The following is a 16,578-nucleotide window of genomic DNA, read 5'->3' as shown; positions in this document are numbered from 1 at the left end:
GCTGTGATAACACATGATTAACAATGTACATACAAAAAGCAACGAAAAGGGTACAAGTATTTAATAATTTTTTATTAACAGTTCTATATATTACAAGACGTAACTTTTGTACTCGTAGAATGTGAAAAATAAAAATGGCCACGGCTAGAATCGCAAGGCGGCGGCGGCACCTGTAATCGTAATTTCCGATAATCTTTCAAACTCTCAAGTGTTTTTTCTGGCTTACTCGAGCGTGATTTAAAACATACTTAATTCCTGTACAATTTAGGAAATCCTCCCGGTGGTGGTTGCAACCAATTGTCCTTTGGGTAGGACGTATGCTGCGTTTCGATTACGTGGAACGTGTACGCGTGTCGTGATTTGTCGCTCCTGTTTGAATTCGAGAAATGTACTACCTGCCCGTGTATGAGGATGCAGGTTCCTTTGCTGACCGGGACCGGCCGAAAATTGCTGAGCTGATAACACGGCGCCGCGCTGTCGTAAACTAACAACTCTTTCGTGTCCGGGTCCTTGTTTCTAACGTAACGTCTGTGTACACCGCTTTGATGAGAACCTGGCGCGAACCACAAACACCCGTTCTCCTGAGTAGCATCCTCCAGGGCGATCCAGAAACCAACTACTTTTACCGGCTCAGTGTACAAGTACGTCGCGTCCTGATGCATGATTACTGATGACAGTCAATGTAATACAGATAAAATTTCGACAAGCGAATGAATAAAGTGAATAATTGTGTTCGATTGTTCGACCAGTATTGTTTGTAATTTTACCTTCCGATCCGATACCCGGATTTTTGTAAATGTACATCGATTGACATACAGCTGGCTCCTGGTAATCCAGCTGAAATGCCGTCTCTTTTACCCTTTCATCGAACGTGTACTTTTTGAACGTAGGATGAAGCCAGTGCAGCGCGTGGCCAACCTTTGTGAGATTTTTAAAATTACTTTTAACGGTCGAGCACCGTGGAACTGACATTTGCAGATAGGTTACGTTACCTTGTTCAAAGACACTCGCGGGTGCACCTTCAACTTCCCGTCATTGTCCAACGCCTCAGACTCAAAGAATACGCTGATTTTATTTGCGCTCTCCAGGAAATAACTGTTTTTACTCTGAAACGACCGCAGATTTGACATTTACATTCATATAAACGGGATCAGCTGTGAGATAGTTTGATCGTAATCGATTCTAACCTGCACCGATGTCGTCGAATTAAAAATACTTCGTTCACTTTCTGGCAGCAAGTTTTTCGTGAACTCCTCCCCGCAGAATTTAAGCTCGTCGATCTCTTCCGGTTGGAAGAAATCCTCCAGAACGACGAAGCCATTCTTCTGAAACTATTTTTAAGGAAACTTCTCTGTAACGTTTACAAAGTTTATATTCCAACTTAACGGATTTGGATAACGGAAAATTGTAACGGATTTAAATGGAATCCAATTCAAGTTATAATCAGAATTCGTTCGACCTACACTCTCAGAAAGTTAACGTTGGCAAACTTTCGATTGAGAATAGACCGACACGTCGAGCTCAGTCAAGAAATCATTTTAAGTTACCCGTGACAGGGAACCGTTTCGTTAAACTCGTTAATCGGAACGTTGTTTCGCAAAGTTCATCGAGGGGAGAAACGACGAAAAGAAATTCCGACAGATAGAACCAGAGGAATTTTTACAGGACGCGTCACGATCACGATCTTCGGTTGTTCGATACGCCCGTCTTAATTACGCGATGGCTGGGTCACGAGGCCTCGAGAGATGACCTCGTCCGCTATTTGCGAAAAGCAAAAAAATAAGGAAAAAGAAAAAAGGACGCGGTAGAACGGGTTCTGGTTCGAAAGTTCAAAAAATGTGCCGACCACGTGGTATTTTCAGTGTCGAAACGCGAACACGTTGCATTCATTAAGCCGTAAACGAACGAAAAGTTACATTCCATTGTCATGGAAACTCGACGCGCTTGTCATCTCCAAATCTCCAGTTCGATATAGGATTTCTCTATTTCCATCTATCTCTCTTTCTCTCTAGCGTTTCGACGACGAACAGCACTTTGTCCTGGAATCGTAAAAATACCACGTGAGGGGGCTGGCAACCGTACGACCCCCACGCTTAATATTTTCGCCGGTTCACCGGTTACGTCGACGTTTTTCGCCCCGTTCGTATTTACCGCCCGATGAAATCCCAATTCTTCGTCGCGTCGTTCCGGACGGATCGTTAAACGCGACAGATAAGAACAGCGAGTAAAACGGTTGTTTCCGATGTAATAAATTTTGTTCGCCCGATTTGTTGCAATAGTGTGATGGGCAAATTTTTGACAATATTTGAAGAGCAAAGAGATGTTAATGTATGGTTCATTGTTCGTACGGTAGATATTTCACTGAAGAAAACACGGGAAGAAATAGATGCTGTTCAGATATATATCTCGTTGAAATTTTCTTATTTCTAATTAGTTTACGACATACTCGCGACTTTGGTTTTTCTGGACCCGATGCCAAGAAAAAACCACTTATTACAACGAGTTTGATATTCCAGTTTCGATAATTTATGTTCCACTCTGTTACTGTTTTTTCTGCCCTTTTACTAACACAATCGCTCTAATATTCACTTCGTAAATAATTATAGAGTTTTAACTTTTACGACTTAACCAGTACAATGAATTATTTAAATTTAACCAATTGTTCATGTATAAGTGTTATAAATTATTACCTTAATGATCACGGAAATACGACCGTCGACTGGTTCGAGTTTGTTTTCGTAGCAGTCCTAAACTACGGCCGCGATGTGTTTGGCATTAAACGCGATCGATATAATTTGCGCTGCTATAAATGTACAGAATAAATTAAGCCCTCCTGTACATCAGTCCTCGACTTGGCTCAGACTCCTCTGTCGCCGGTCTAAACGATCACGCGTCCGAAGTGTTACCGTTTTGATCATCATCCTGATTTCTGAACAACTCCATTTCATTGTTGTTTGTCTTCTTTACGACCATAATCTACAATGTGATATTATTCTCTGGTATACTCTAATTTTAACCATTTTATAAAAACAATAAGATCTTCATATCATTTAGAGCCTGATAGGATTTTCAACGAAGTGAAAGAATTCGTCTAAAGGCCGGCAGCAACTCGGGACCGGAAATGGATGGCCAAAGCCGCGAACTCCCGTTGCACATCGATGCGTTGGAGAGGGAGCGTGGTCCGGTTAGCTTCATCCACGAAAATAGGCGCGTAATCATCCGACAGGTGGGTGGAGCGAGTAAGTTTGTATACAGATCATTAGGAAATCGTCATACGCTGAAATGGTCGTTACATACAGGTATCATTAATTTCTTCCTACTTTCGTGTGTCTTATACCCAAACTAGCATTCTGACAGATGTAACCTTTTAATTATTATAGGATCTGTCGATTTTCTAGGCTGAAAAAGCAACCAATTTCTTTATCGCACTTTCGAAAAATTAAACAGGGCACATAATTACAAAGATATCCAAATCGTTGGCGGAGAGAAGACCAGTCTACGAGCAATGGTTCGTAGATGGCGCTATCAGAAATTTCCATGGCAAGTAACCTCTAACGTATCCCGAAAATCGCGGCATGTGTAAGATCGAATTTTTCCGCAAACGACCATGTACCACAAATATCGTGAAAAAAATTGCCCCGATACTCGTGGATGAGTCAGGTGAGGCGAGTCGTGAATCGCACAGGCCGAGAATAGAAAGGCGCGCGTGGGCGTTTCATTCTTCTTCGTGAATGGACACGGTGCAGTCTTTCGCGTTTTCACGGGTCCGCGAGCCCGGATTTCACGTGCTCGTTAGAGAAGAGTAACGACCACACCCATTGGAACCGATTGTTCCTTCGCGAGAGAGCGTATACCTGAGCGCTTCCACGGATTCCACCCTCCCCACCCCCTGTCCCGATGATAGAAACTTTTAATCGCGACAAATAACGTGACTCCACCGTTTCTAACGTTTCTGAATGAACCCGGGATGCGATTGAGCCGTATAAATTTATAGGAAAAATTACAGGAAATATTATCGAACGATCTTCGAGGTTACGTTGAGATATTAATTGGGGTTGACTTGCAGCATCAACCCTTACCTTTCTGCCAAGTTTTTTTTTTTTATTTACGATTCTTGTTTAAGGTTTTCGTTTTCAGAATCTTAGATAAGAATTGTAAATAAATATCATTTCTGGGACCTACAGTGTAATTGCATATAGTGGAATGTAATATGAGACATTAATCATCTTATATTTTAGACACTAATCGTTTAATATCACGGACTTTTGTGGCGTTCTGTCTACCCGATTAACACTGTGATATCTTGCCTCCTAATCACCGAACATTTCAGACCCTAGGTAATACTGCTAACCATGGAAAGATTGTGTTCACATTTTCGACTTTAATCACCTGATAATCTAGGCCCTAACGCCTTGAGATTTTAACACCTCAGGCTCTGAGATTCCAAATCCTAGGATCCTAATACCTTAAGATCCATGGATCGTACTGTCGTAGAGTTTAAACATTTGGAAGATATTAAGAAGACAGAAATTTTATATACAGAGTGATTCAAATAATGTAACAGAGTATGAAAGAATATTCTTTACCTCGAAGATCGGTAAGAAGTTTGTCCTCGTGACTGACAGGATATTCTACCAGAAATTTCATCTGCGATATTTCGAGTGCATCTATTAATAAGATGATGTACAGGGTATTTCGCGACATACTTCAGCAATGAACAGGGGACGAAAAGAAACAATAAAAAAGAAAGTTCATACAAACAGCTGCAATTCCAGAGTCATGGAAATTCTAAATCTTTAGTTAGCATAATTGCTCGAAAGTACAACTTTTTCTCTCTCATTTTCAAAAGCAAGGTCAATTCAAGTAAATTCAATGCAATCGTGATGGCTTCTTTTTCAAACCACGCGTCAGCTTTCAGAATATGTATATTTTATTAGTTAAGAGCAGTGTTTAATACTGAAAACCAAAAAAAAGCATCATCTACTGCAGAAATACGAGATTACTTTTTGTTCAACTCAATACATAGGGTGTACCGGTGAATAAACACGTACCAGTGAGTGAACATTATATATAAAACGAGTAAATTAAGTTCTAAAATAAGTAAATCATTAAATACTATTTTTTTTTATATTTAAACAATTTTTGCATTGTTCATTCACTGGTACAATCCGTATTTTTTCTCTTTAAATTTAATAAATTACACTATTCCAATTTTTCAAATTGAAATCTATACATTCTAAAAAGGTACAAATATTAAAAAATCGAATATTCATGTGGCAAATATTTATTAATAGTATTACCATTTAAAATTCGACTTTAATATTTAAAAAATCCCTTAAGTGTTCATTAATTGGTGCGTTTACCCTGTATGTATTGTCACTAATGAACTCCGTATTGGATACCTATGGTACATTTTTAAAAGAGCACAATAAATTCGACTGTTCCACGAAGGTTAAAAGAAGTGTCATAGATTATGAAACGAGATCTAACTCGCTGATCCAGTCGAAACGTATCTGCGAACAGCATTTCGCTACGCTGAATAAGCGAGTAACCGCAGAAGGAAGGAGACGAAGGAATGGGTAGATTATCGCGGGGCCATAGGTCACTGTGCGCAGCGTTTCGTGGCGATAAATTATCATCGGGGGCTCCGTTCTTAGTAAACAGTGTTTGCCTAAAAATACAGCGCGTCCTAGTCTCGGCGACGCCATCTTTGCTCATTGCTCCCCCAGGGTGTCGAGCCTCTTCGGTTCTCCTTCGGGGCTGGAATTCGTGTTCCAGTTTTCCGGGGTTACCCGGCCACGTTCGCCATAAATAACCGATCTAAATTGAATTTTCGAACGAACCATTGGCCTCGTGCACTTGGAACTGTCGTTTGGAATGAAAACGCTCGAACGATGACGAGAATGTTCACCTGTTAATTTCACCAGTTGTACCGAAATAAATTACCGTTGTCTCCTACACGTGTTTCTCAACGCCTAAATATGCTTTTACGAAACAAATTCTTATAATGTAGTACCTCGTTATAGGTACGTTATAAATATGAATTTTCGTAGCTGCAGAAAGTCTGTTACGCAATTTTCTGGTGAGTACAGGAAAGGTTCCATGAGAGTTTGTAACTCGGAACAGTTTCAAAACTTTCACGCTGTACCGCGAATCGTTTCAACACCTCACGAATCTATTTTTTGCCCGAAGCCCGATCCTCGACAACAAAAGCGAGGGGGCAATAAATGATGTGTTTTACAGGTCCCACGCCCCATCCCCCTAAAAAAAATAATGGGATAAAGTAGAAACTCTCACGAGGAACTTTCTATGCAACTCTCATGGAGCCTTTACTGTATCATTGACGGAACAGAATTGTTGGTACACCTGTTTGCCCAGAGTTTTTTTTTCAATTCGTTCGTAATTTAGAGAGGTCGTATAAAAGAATGACACACTTTTATTAATATTGACAGCGTTTGTCTTCAGTATTTTTGAATTTTTTATACACACCCGCGATCGACACTCTTATGTACACGGATCTAATGCAATGGTAGTCGGTATACCGATAAACAACCTTTACTGTCTTTGTCCAAATTTAGAGCTAGTCTTCGAGTAACTGAAATGTTTATGTTAGCCTAATATTACAGGAAATCACCGATGAGTGTTCGAAGGCTCCTCGACACTGAGTGTTCAGACATTATTTCCACCACTGAGGGGAGGGGAGGGGGAGGCGTCCCCGGTTGGACCAATCAATTCGAACACTCATCGATGATTTACTGTAAATTAAGTAGAATTATTCATAATATATATTGTCAAACAACCGTAATAGTCGTGTTCCAGGGACGACAAACCGAGCCTCTTTCTCTCCCCTACATAATTTCGTTTATCACGAGTCTCGCATAGCGAATAGAAATTTGTGTTTGATAAACAAATAGAAAAAAAGAACAAGCAGCTCGAATCCCGTGTGGGTCCCGACTTCGCACTCGTTAGATGAAAATTCGCATGTGGCTGCGAAGAGAGAGAAAAAAAAGAAGGAAAAACTGCATCGTTGGATCGGGTTGCAACGCATTGTTCCGCTTTCAAGTGGATTTTTATATGTTCGCGTGAATAAAAGAGAAGAGAAGAGGGAAAAATGGAGGGAGACCGGTAAGTGTTTGAGCGAGCGGGCTGCAACGAGGGGAGGGAACTTTTAATGAAGAGCCGTATGTAGAGCAGAGAATACGCGTATTAATCTTTCCACGGTGGAAAGTGCGCGTCATTTTAATTGCTCCTCGATGCTGCATCGTAATTACAAATGTTCCAAGGGACCGGGAACGCGGTATTAATTTTTTTTTTTCCAGGGCGGGTATTTCAGAGTGCGTCGGCGTGGGACCGACGTGTTTCGTGGGACGAATTCACTTCACTGACCCGTTACCCCGTCGAGTTGTCGTTAATGACAAACAAATATTTTATATTGAGATGGTACACGATAATTACGATAAATAAATCGTGATCGATAACTTCTCTCGGTTGGTGGAAAAAGTTTCGGAAGTTATTGAGCTTCTTTCGGTTTATTAAAAGTTACTTCTTTTCTATGGAATCGGGCTGGTTGGCTTCCTTTGGTTGTTGGAGAAGTCAACTTTCTTCACTGAGAGATAAAAGAATTGAAATCCAATTAGCCCTCGTCTTCGGCCGTTCCTCCGTTTCGATCGGAATGAAGTTTACAGAGATGAAACAGGAGACGGATACAAATTTAGGTTTACATAATAATGACAATAGTATTATATCTTTGTTACGCTTAGTATGATTGTGTTAAATACAAAAAAAAAAAAAAAGGAAAAAAGGAGCATTATTCAATGTACGGAGTATACTATGACCGATGTTATTTGTACCTAACCCCGTTGTGTGCATTAAATTAAGTATAATATTATCTATAACAAATTTTAGGTGTAGTAATGAATAATCCATTACTTTCGCCAATCTTATATTTATTTCAGAGAGTTAAAAACACACGTTTAATTGATAATATTCATCTTTGTTCGTCGAACATTCGACGACATTTTTGTAGAGTACTAGGGCGGCAAAACGTACTGAATTCAAACAATATTACATACATACCATTTTATCGACAGACTATCTTTCTAAATTCTTCTAAATATTGGAACAATGTAACACCGTCGAATGATTTAAATTAAAAACTGAATTACTTTATTGTTTCCTTCGTTTATGCTGTAAAGTATTACATAATTCATGACAATATTTAAATCGACCAATAATGCGAACCGTGTTTCAATAGATCGATATTATTCGTAAAACGTTTCAAGTCGATATAAACTTAAAAAGGAAACGTGTAAAAAAGTTACTTATAAGTAATTCTTGGATCCTGTTCACCGTAGAGAGAAATCAAATTCCTTTCCTTATACACCGGACACGTCGTGGGATTTCTTATTTTAAGATCGCGTGGGAGGATCGGGAACGGCTGTTCGTCGCCCAAATGCAAAGCGATAATGCGCGTTGGCCTCCCTTGGCCGTCTAATCGTCACCTTAACCGGAATCTAAAAATGGAACCTCGTGTGGCGGGCAGGCAGGGTCGAAAAAGATGGCCATCTAGCGAATCACGTGCTGCACCGATTGCTTACAAACGTTTCGGAACGGTATAACCGCGAGAGGTCGAGGACGTATCTTATTTTGACGGTGTTTCCCGATATTCCGCCGTTTCGTTTCATTCCTTTCTGTTCGCGATGAAATTATTTACCATCCCGTTACGCGACGTTGGGGTCGGCTCGACGATATCGTTATCGTTATATCCGGGAATCCGTAATTCGTGATACATTATTAACCGTATGGAAGCACTCACGATTATCGATCCACGAGCAGAACTTTGAATTACTTCAGATTCAATTTGAAATCGGTGAATTTTTGAATGTTTTGAAAATACCGCGCAATGGAAGTCTTGATTGCACGAAGTACATTAGGAAAAAAATCTGAATACTGTTACATATATATTTTTCATTTTTCAGAACTGGTAATATTTCGAAATTGTAAAGGCTTTCGAAACTTTTAATACTACACGAAATTTTTCACAATACTTACAAGAATTTCCAAAATTTCGGACTTCGAATAATTATCGAAGTGATGCGAAATTCTACAGTGATTGGATTGCTTCGAAACTTGCGAGAGAGAGAGAGAGAGAAAGCATTGAGTACACGTTACTATATACGATGAATAAAATATTATAGAATATTTGTTGAAGCATTTCGCCGGAATTCGGAATTAAAAAGTATTGCAATTTTGGAAATTCGTGGGGTAATGCGATAATAAGGGGAACATTATTGGAATACGCGCGAAAATGTCGGCGTAATTAACCGGATATTAATCGGACTGGCAATAATTTCAGTTAATAAAATGACCGGATAACGTGACACGGAGTCGCAATATTGCAAATATTGAAAGTACGGTAATACGATCGAGCGCGGATGATATGCGAATTAGTAACACTTTACTTAATAGAGGAGTAGATAAAACAACGATTATGTCGTCGTCGTCGAAATGCGTAAGGAAATGTCGAATGACTTTGCCCGGCGGAATCGCCGTTAAGTCGATGATAATTTCGTGCAAAACGATGAAATTGTTAACACGACGTGAAACAAATAGATGACGTACCAATGACTGCAATTTGCTGCACAGCAATAACAGTAAAACTTCGATTAACGCTCGAAATTCGGGACCTCTTTGGATCAGTTATCTGCAGTATGGAACCCCTCAGTAGTGGGGATGAAGCGCAAGTTTTTAACGTAGAGATCTTTCTGAAGAGCTATCGAGAATTTACTGTATTACGATTGTTAGTCACGATTCTACACACTCGCCGGCAGTAACCATTACTTATAATAAATTTCCATTGCGAATTTATTAACAATCTTCTATCCAAACTATTCAATTTGAACTAACAAAAATATTGATGTATTTACCAGCACATAGGTATGCTCCTTACGTCGCGTTAACTTTTATGACACATTTAATATTAATTGTAGAGGCACCATTAGTGTTCTTGCTAATTAGGTTTTCAGTGTTCGTTATCTGTCGACACAAAAATCGTGCAATTGCACTATTTCGTAATACGGCACCATATAAATCCATCATTCAACGTCAAAGATCGCGGTCACTTGAATTCCAGAGTTTGAATTAAGATTTAACAATTAAAAGATTGACCTGAATCGACACACTTACTCTAATCAATCACAAACTTTGAGAGGGATGTATTTAACGTATACCTAACCTCCAAATTCTGGTAGTCACGATAAAAACCATGGACGTTGTCCCGACACTATACAATATCTGCGAATAATTCAGCAAACATAAATTGGTACGTATATTTAAGTAACAACAAAGAATATCGAAAGCAAATTACTCAAAAACTTTTACGTATCTCTACTTCTATATGGGTGATGATTGGTTAAGATGTAGAAGCCTACTACCTACATATCATAATAGTTCCATTGAAATCGGTGACTCGAAGTTGGGGCCTTCTACTTGTCAGTGAAATATCAGAAAAATTCTTTTACATTCGATAGGTATCTTTTCGTAATTGAAGTAAAGAAGTAGTGGATTATTAATTGGTACGCTTATTTAATACGTAGACTCGTTTGGGACGCGGCCCACGGCAGGAGGATGCTGACCCCGAGAGGTCGTAGTCTCGATTATGTCAGTCTTCGATGACGACATCGAACGGCGAACGAAAGGTCCATTGGTCTCTCTCGTCTCTGATTTCGTAGTCTGCCCAGAGAGACACCGACCGTCTCTCCGTTCGTCGCGATTCGTTTTTAGCGAGACCGTATATAGCGTCGCGATCGGTCGTCGGATCATTTAATCGACTCCGCGATCCGGGGTCGCTTTATCATCGCGCAATCATGCGTCCTCTTTTCTTGGGCTTCGACGTTAGCTTGTAAAGTAATAATCATGGAAATATTTCGCTAATCGTCTACGTAAAATTGGATTTTCTAGAGGCCTTTGAAAGTTTTGGACTAGTTTGATCTGTTAAACGATTTTTTTTATTATATTGTAGTTATATCTGTGGACACGTCATTGACTCGTGCACCGTTTAGATCAATTTGATTAGAACTGAAATAATAATTTTCAATCGTTTGTTGTACTGTAAAGATTTATGGATAAATAATTTTGTGTAGATAATTTGTGCGTGTTATTATGCAGACATAAATTAGGATCGTAATGGAAATTTTTTGAGTTCCCGGAGAGTGATGAGAAAGTTCAAATTTTTGGGGAATGATAAAGCTGGAAAATATTTTATATTTGAAAGTTTTCCGTTTTCACTCGGAAATTAGTTGCTCGTATTGTACGTAGGTTTTTTTAAAACGAGACAACAAATGAACACTAAAATATGTATATAAAAACAAGATATATTATTGCAGTATTTGTAATTGGAGAGATAAATAAATATTAAAATGTACTGCAAGAGAGACAACAAATGTAATTATTGTTTTTTTTGTTCACGGATAACTTCAAAGCACGTACGAATGTTTATTATCCGTTAAAGGAATCGTTAACGAATGTTTCAGAATGTTGTATTTATTTCTCGATTTGTAAATACGATCAAATATTGAACAAACACCGGTTTAATTACTGATTAATACCACAGTACCATAATGCATCGAAGTAAACATCAATAAAACGTGTGAACAATGGAATTGCATGGAAAAGGAAAATTATTATACAGAATCACGTACTAAACCTAAACGAGGAACTTTTCCTGCCGTATCATCGCACACAAAGTTCAAAAAGAGGGAAACATTTTATAAATGTGCTAAAATACTGCTCAGAATCACGTACAGATAATAAACAAATATATAAAAAAAAAGTAATGAAACAAACTACTTAAAAAGTTGTCAGATACTACAATTTTTATTCAGTGGATGCAAACATGATGCAAAAGTGGACGCAAGTTAATAAATAACTGAATTAAGAATCGGGATTATTAGCTCTATTTCTTTCGAGATCATAGAATATTTTTTTAAGTTTTCTACAGATAAGACAAGACAAAAAAACTGTTCATAAGCCTTAAATTTTCATTAAAAGAATAAAATTGCTGCAAAAAATATTTTTTATCGGGAGAAAGATGGTTAAAGAAGGTTACTAACGAATTTTGCCGAAAGAGAAAATTCCCAGTTCCGTTGAAACTCGGAAAATCCACTTTCGATGTACCGGGAAGGTCAAACAGACTGTAACAGAATTAATTGCTTTACTTGGAATTATAAAGTCAATGTGTTCCTCTATCTAGGAAAAAATCAAACGAACAGAAAAAACAGGAGCTACTAACGACAAAATTGTCGCTCTCGCAAATTTCGTTGCGAAAAAAGGGATTAAGCAAATAGTCTGATTAAAATTACAAAAAATCGTTTTAGATCTAAAATTCGGGTTTGTGGAAATATTTACATAAAAATGTTAACGAAGACTACGTAAATGTTTACTTCCTGAAATTAGCTGTACCATGAAAATGGTATCACTTATAATCCATTTCAGACTGTGAATTTTATGCAAATTCGTTTGTCGTATAGACTAATTTGCAAAACCAAAGAATCGAGTAATATTCTGTTTCCGTTATTAAGGATTTCAGGTAGAAATTATGTTCTGCGCATCCGTGAATGTCACGAACGCATAAAATCCGTAGTATAGTTATCACTACAAAAATAAACAGGGAAACAGCATACACTTCTTTCTTAATGAGCTTATATAATTATACATATTGATCTTGTGTTCTTAACCTTCCAATCCATAGGAGTATGTAACACTAAATTAGTCTACAAAGCAATGAATATTCATAAACATCCACCCCTAATAATACCAAATACACAGGAACAAAATTACCCTACTAATAATACTACACTTTGTTTCACGAAAAATACAAATTAACTTTAGTCTCCCGTTGTACACGTAAAGAGTTCTTATTTACCTACAGACCCTAGGAAAAGTTTCGAAAAGCTGTCTAGAACTGTGCCCGAAACAATCAGGTGAAAAATGTCAATGCCACGACCGGCACTGGTAGCGGTCCAAGAGGAGCGGGTGCCTCGTATAAAAAGTATCAAAAGAAACACCATCTGTGTCACACAAGAAAATATTTCGTGATTTCGTACAGAATCACAAAACTCGGAAGATGTGTTGTCGTCAACAATACACTTACGAATAATTCTCTGTGGTCACCTAATTCACGCCTAATTCATTTTTCCCTAGAGTGTCAATCATTGTTTCCCCTACATCTCACATTGACAACAGCTAGATATCTCAGAACAGGAAACGTCTCGTGTTTCTTACAGTGTACAAAATATTTGTTTTTATATATATTACTAGACTGCGGATATTATGAATTTATACCCTACAGAATTCTGAGAAGTACAGAAAACATAAATCCCTACATTACCTCCGATGTTCTCGAAACACTTTAAAAAACGTCATTTCGCGTAAATGTCCACAGACGACCTAAATATGTATTAAATTATTAGAATATCACTGGAAGAGGTATGGACTCACGAAATCATGGTAAAATCACGGTCCCGTGACAAACTTCCTCCCGATTCGAATTCAACGTCCTCAAAAACAAATCCAGATTCACTTTTTTCTTACACTCTCAGCATTCACGTATAATCATTTTATTTACACTCGTCCATCGGGCGAACCGCTACTTACTTCCTAACCTTCAAAAACCGATTCGATCAAGACCCCCTCTAGTACCCACCGCTCTCCCTTCCCAGGTCCTGCATTGACGGTAGTCGGACAACAGTTCGAAAACGTTCTAGGAAAAAGAGACTGTATCCGTGGTTTTTTGCACTCGCGAGCAATAACTGTCAAAATTCCGCGCGGGCTCGAGTGTGTTTTCACGTGGTCGGTCGACAAACGGCGGGGGGGGGGGGTGGGGGGAGGGGACCTTGGACTTTACCGCGGGGACAAGGGCGACGGGGACCCGGCACGGTCGGTTGTGGTGGATACGGCTCTCTCACCTGCGACCGGATGTCCTTCATCCTGTTACGACGACGTCCGTCACAGCCGGTCTCGGTGCTGCTGGGTCGGTTGGGTCTACTGCACACGAAGGAGCGAGCCCGTGAACGCGTCCGCGACTGAGTGCTCCTACGAAATGACTAAATAGGTGAGGCCGGGGCTGGCGGGAGCGTAGCCGCGACCGGGCCGAGTCGAGCGGAGTCGAGTCGAGTCGAACCGGTGGCGTCGGATATGCGTTCCTGAATCGTGTTGCGTTGTGCCTTGCTACCGGGTCGTTTCGGAGACGGAATCATCGTGAGTCATCGGAATCATCGGAACGGGAACATGACGAGGGTTTGTTTGGTAACCAGGAATCTTTGGAACGGGAACAGAACGAGGGTTTGTTTGATAACCATTCGACTCGGTTGTGGTGGCGATGGGGATGTTATTTAGGTGATGGATGAAGGTTTTGTTAGTACGTGGGTTGTTGCTTTTCGTCACTTATGGTTGAAGTGGGGGTAGGTTATGTGGATGGTACGGGGCGGATTGTTCGTAACCGGGTATTCGGGTGCCCATTTGGGATTTTGAGCTCGAAGTTTTTTATGATCTCGATGAAGTATCTTTAAATCCCTTCAGATCTTTGTTATTTAACTCATTTCTGACCGATTTGTGTATTTACAGTTGAAAAATATTTTTGGGAATATAAAAAAGATCGACTTCAAAGTTTATAACAGCCTTGTTTTATAACTGGGGTATTCGGGTATTCACATAGGAATAAATTATAAGTGACGTATAATTTAAGAATGAAACTATAACAAGGAGTTGTAAAATGCAAATAAATCAATAAAAAATACATAATTATTAATAAATAGAAAAAATTTTTTAATTCTTCGGTGAACCATATCTGAACCGTAATTGCAGATGCACGCAGTGGATTTCCAAACTCGATTTTCTCAAAAACTAAACTTCGGATCAAAAAAGTTTATGCTATATTTTTTTCTTATTACTTCGTGCCCCCTTGTGCATGTTACTCGACCGCACTCTGCATATGGTATATTTTATAATTACATACCTCGAAAATTTTGCCACTCATAATTCGTCCCTTTAATTGCATTACACTAATACACAATAATAAACTTTTCTTAATATTTGTCAATGTTAAATACTCGAAAATATAGTAAATAAAACAGCAGACAAAAGAAATATAATATTCAACTTAGAAATACCCAAGCACGTCCGCCCTGCTCGAAGTTTCGTACAAAACTGAACGTTTGTAGCAACTAGGTTGCTAAATTCCTTTCTTCAAATGGAAAGAGAAAGTTAAAATCGTTTAGGGTTAGAGGGTTTTAAATAACGGTCGTTGGTGGGCGCTCGGGTATATACCTGAGTATTTACCCTGCCCATGAAACAGTCTGCAACTTTTCGGTTACGAAGCTAGGGTTAAATGAAGATTTTCGGCGAAATTTGTAATTTCAGAGAACTGGAATGAGATGAAACGGTGTCACCTTGATTGTTATGGATGGACCGCGAATTTTATGCGTTCATCGCAAGGGCGAATGTGCTTCAAAATGCAGTTAAATTGTGTAGAGTAGTCTAAGTTTCACTTTATTTCAGACCTAGGAGAATCTTTGATAGCGGAAACAAACTGACATAATTTTAGTTCAGTAAATTAACATATAGATATCTGAATTTGCATAAAGATACGCAGTCTATGGTTATGAGTCTTTTATGCAGGATTATATCATTCACAGCAGGGTTTCAATATGGCCTGCATTGGCAACCGTAGATTAGAAGTGAAGGTCCAGTACGGCCGCCATTGATAATTGTATATCTATTCAAACACGATCAAAACTTATGAATCGTAAAATTTGTATTTATCGAAACTCTTTACTAAAAAATTGTCATACAATATTGTCAAATACAGTATGTCCCTGAATGTCCTATATTTATTATATGCAGATTATGATCTCAAAAAAGAATGGATAATTGTTATACATTGTTCGATTTGTTTTCTTGAGTAAGGTTGCTCGTATGGACCGAAATGGAGTAAATCGCTGTTAATACCCAAATTTTATCTGTTCATATATTTTAGAGCGGTCTGTACAATATAATTTAAATAAATACTGCCTGGTAATTATCATTAATTTCGTTTCTCATCATTTATGGAATAATTGTCGCATTTAAACTCGATTAGGACAGGTGCCTACGCGTTTCGCTTTTTTATTATTCGTGAAATATTTAAATTTCATTCAAATGTACACCGGTTAATTCCCGGGGATGTAATAATTTCTCTTCCCGTGTTTTTCTCTTCCACCGCAATACTGTTACCCCGTCATTATCATTAAAATATCACCCTATCACTCGTAACTCTTTGGTATACAAAATGAGGAACTGGACTTTAAATCAGTTTTCGTTAGTTTAATACGTTATTCAGCGTTTAAAATTCATTTTAATCCGCTCACAGATTCCACTTGAATTATCCCCTCGCTAAAGCACTTAAACGCTGCACAATCGGACCTGACTCTTAAACTTCACTGGACTCTTTCATCGGTTTAATTCAAACAGGCGTCGACGGACTCTCGAACTTCAATTTCACTTTTCCATGGTTAAACAGATACTCCTTTAGAAGTCTTGTTA

The 16,578-nt window shown here is 38.7% G+C and overlaps 1 protein-coding gene across 1 annotated transcript; it reads right to left on the bottom strand.

The window, feature by feature from the left end:
* Positions 1–51: 51 nt before the first annotated feature.
* Positions 52–14,203, bottom strand: LOC107186503 (phytanoyl-CoA dioxygenase domain-containing protein 1 homolog). Its single transcript, XM_015574376.1, has 6 exons — positions 13,965–14,203; positions 1,188–1,331; positions 993–1,106; positions 768–918; positions 249–667; positions 52–170 (listed from the first exon to the last, which is right to left on the bottom strand). The coding sequence occupies exons 1-5, from the start codon at positions 13,983–13,985 to the stop codon at positions 249–251; spliced, it is 849 nt and encodes a 282-aa protein (XP_015429862.1). The 5' UTR covers positions 13,986–14,203; the 3' UTR covers positions 52–170.
* Positions 14,204–16,578: the final 2,375 nt, after the last annotated feature.

The sequence above is a fragment of the Dufourea novaeangliae genome, unplaced genomic scaffold, assembly GCF_001272555.1.
Source record: "Dufourea novaeangliae isolate 0120121106 unplaced genomic scaffold, ASM127255v1 scaffold65, whole genome shotgun sequence".
Classification (NCBI taxonomy): Eukaryota; Metazoa; Arthropoda; class Insecta; order Hymenoptera; family Halictidae; genus Dufourea; species Dufourea novaeangliae.
This window is presented reverse-complemented; position numbering and strand designations above follow the sequence as displayed.

Bases quoted from the DNA above. Each gene is read 5' to 3' on its own strand.
- LOC107186503 (XM_015574376.1), bottom strand. From the start codon at position 13,985: ATGAAGGACATCCGGTCGCAG. The intron at 1,107-1,187 runs GTTAGAATCGAT...CGGTCGTTTCAG, and splicing joins ATTCGACGACATCGGTGCAG to AGTAAAAACAGTTATTTCCT. The intron at 668-767 runs GTAAAATTACAA...GACTGTCATCAG, and splicing joins TCCGGGTATCGGATCGGAAG to TAATCATGCATCAGGACGCG.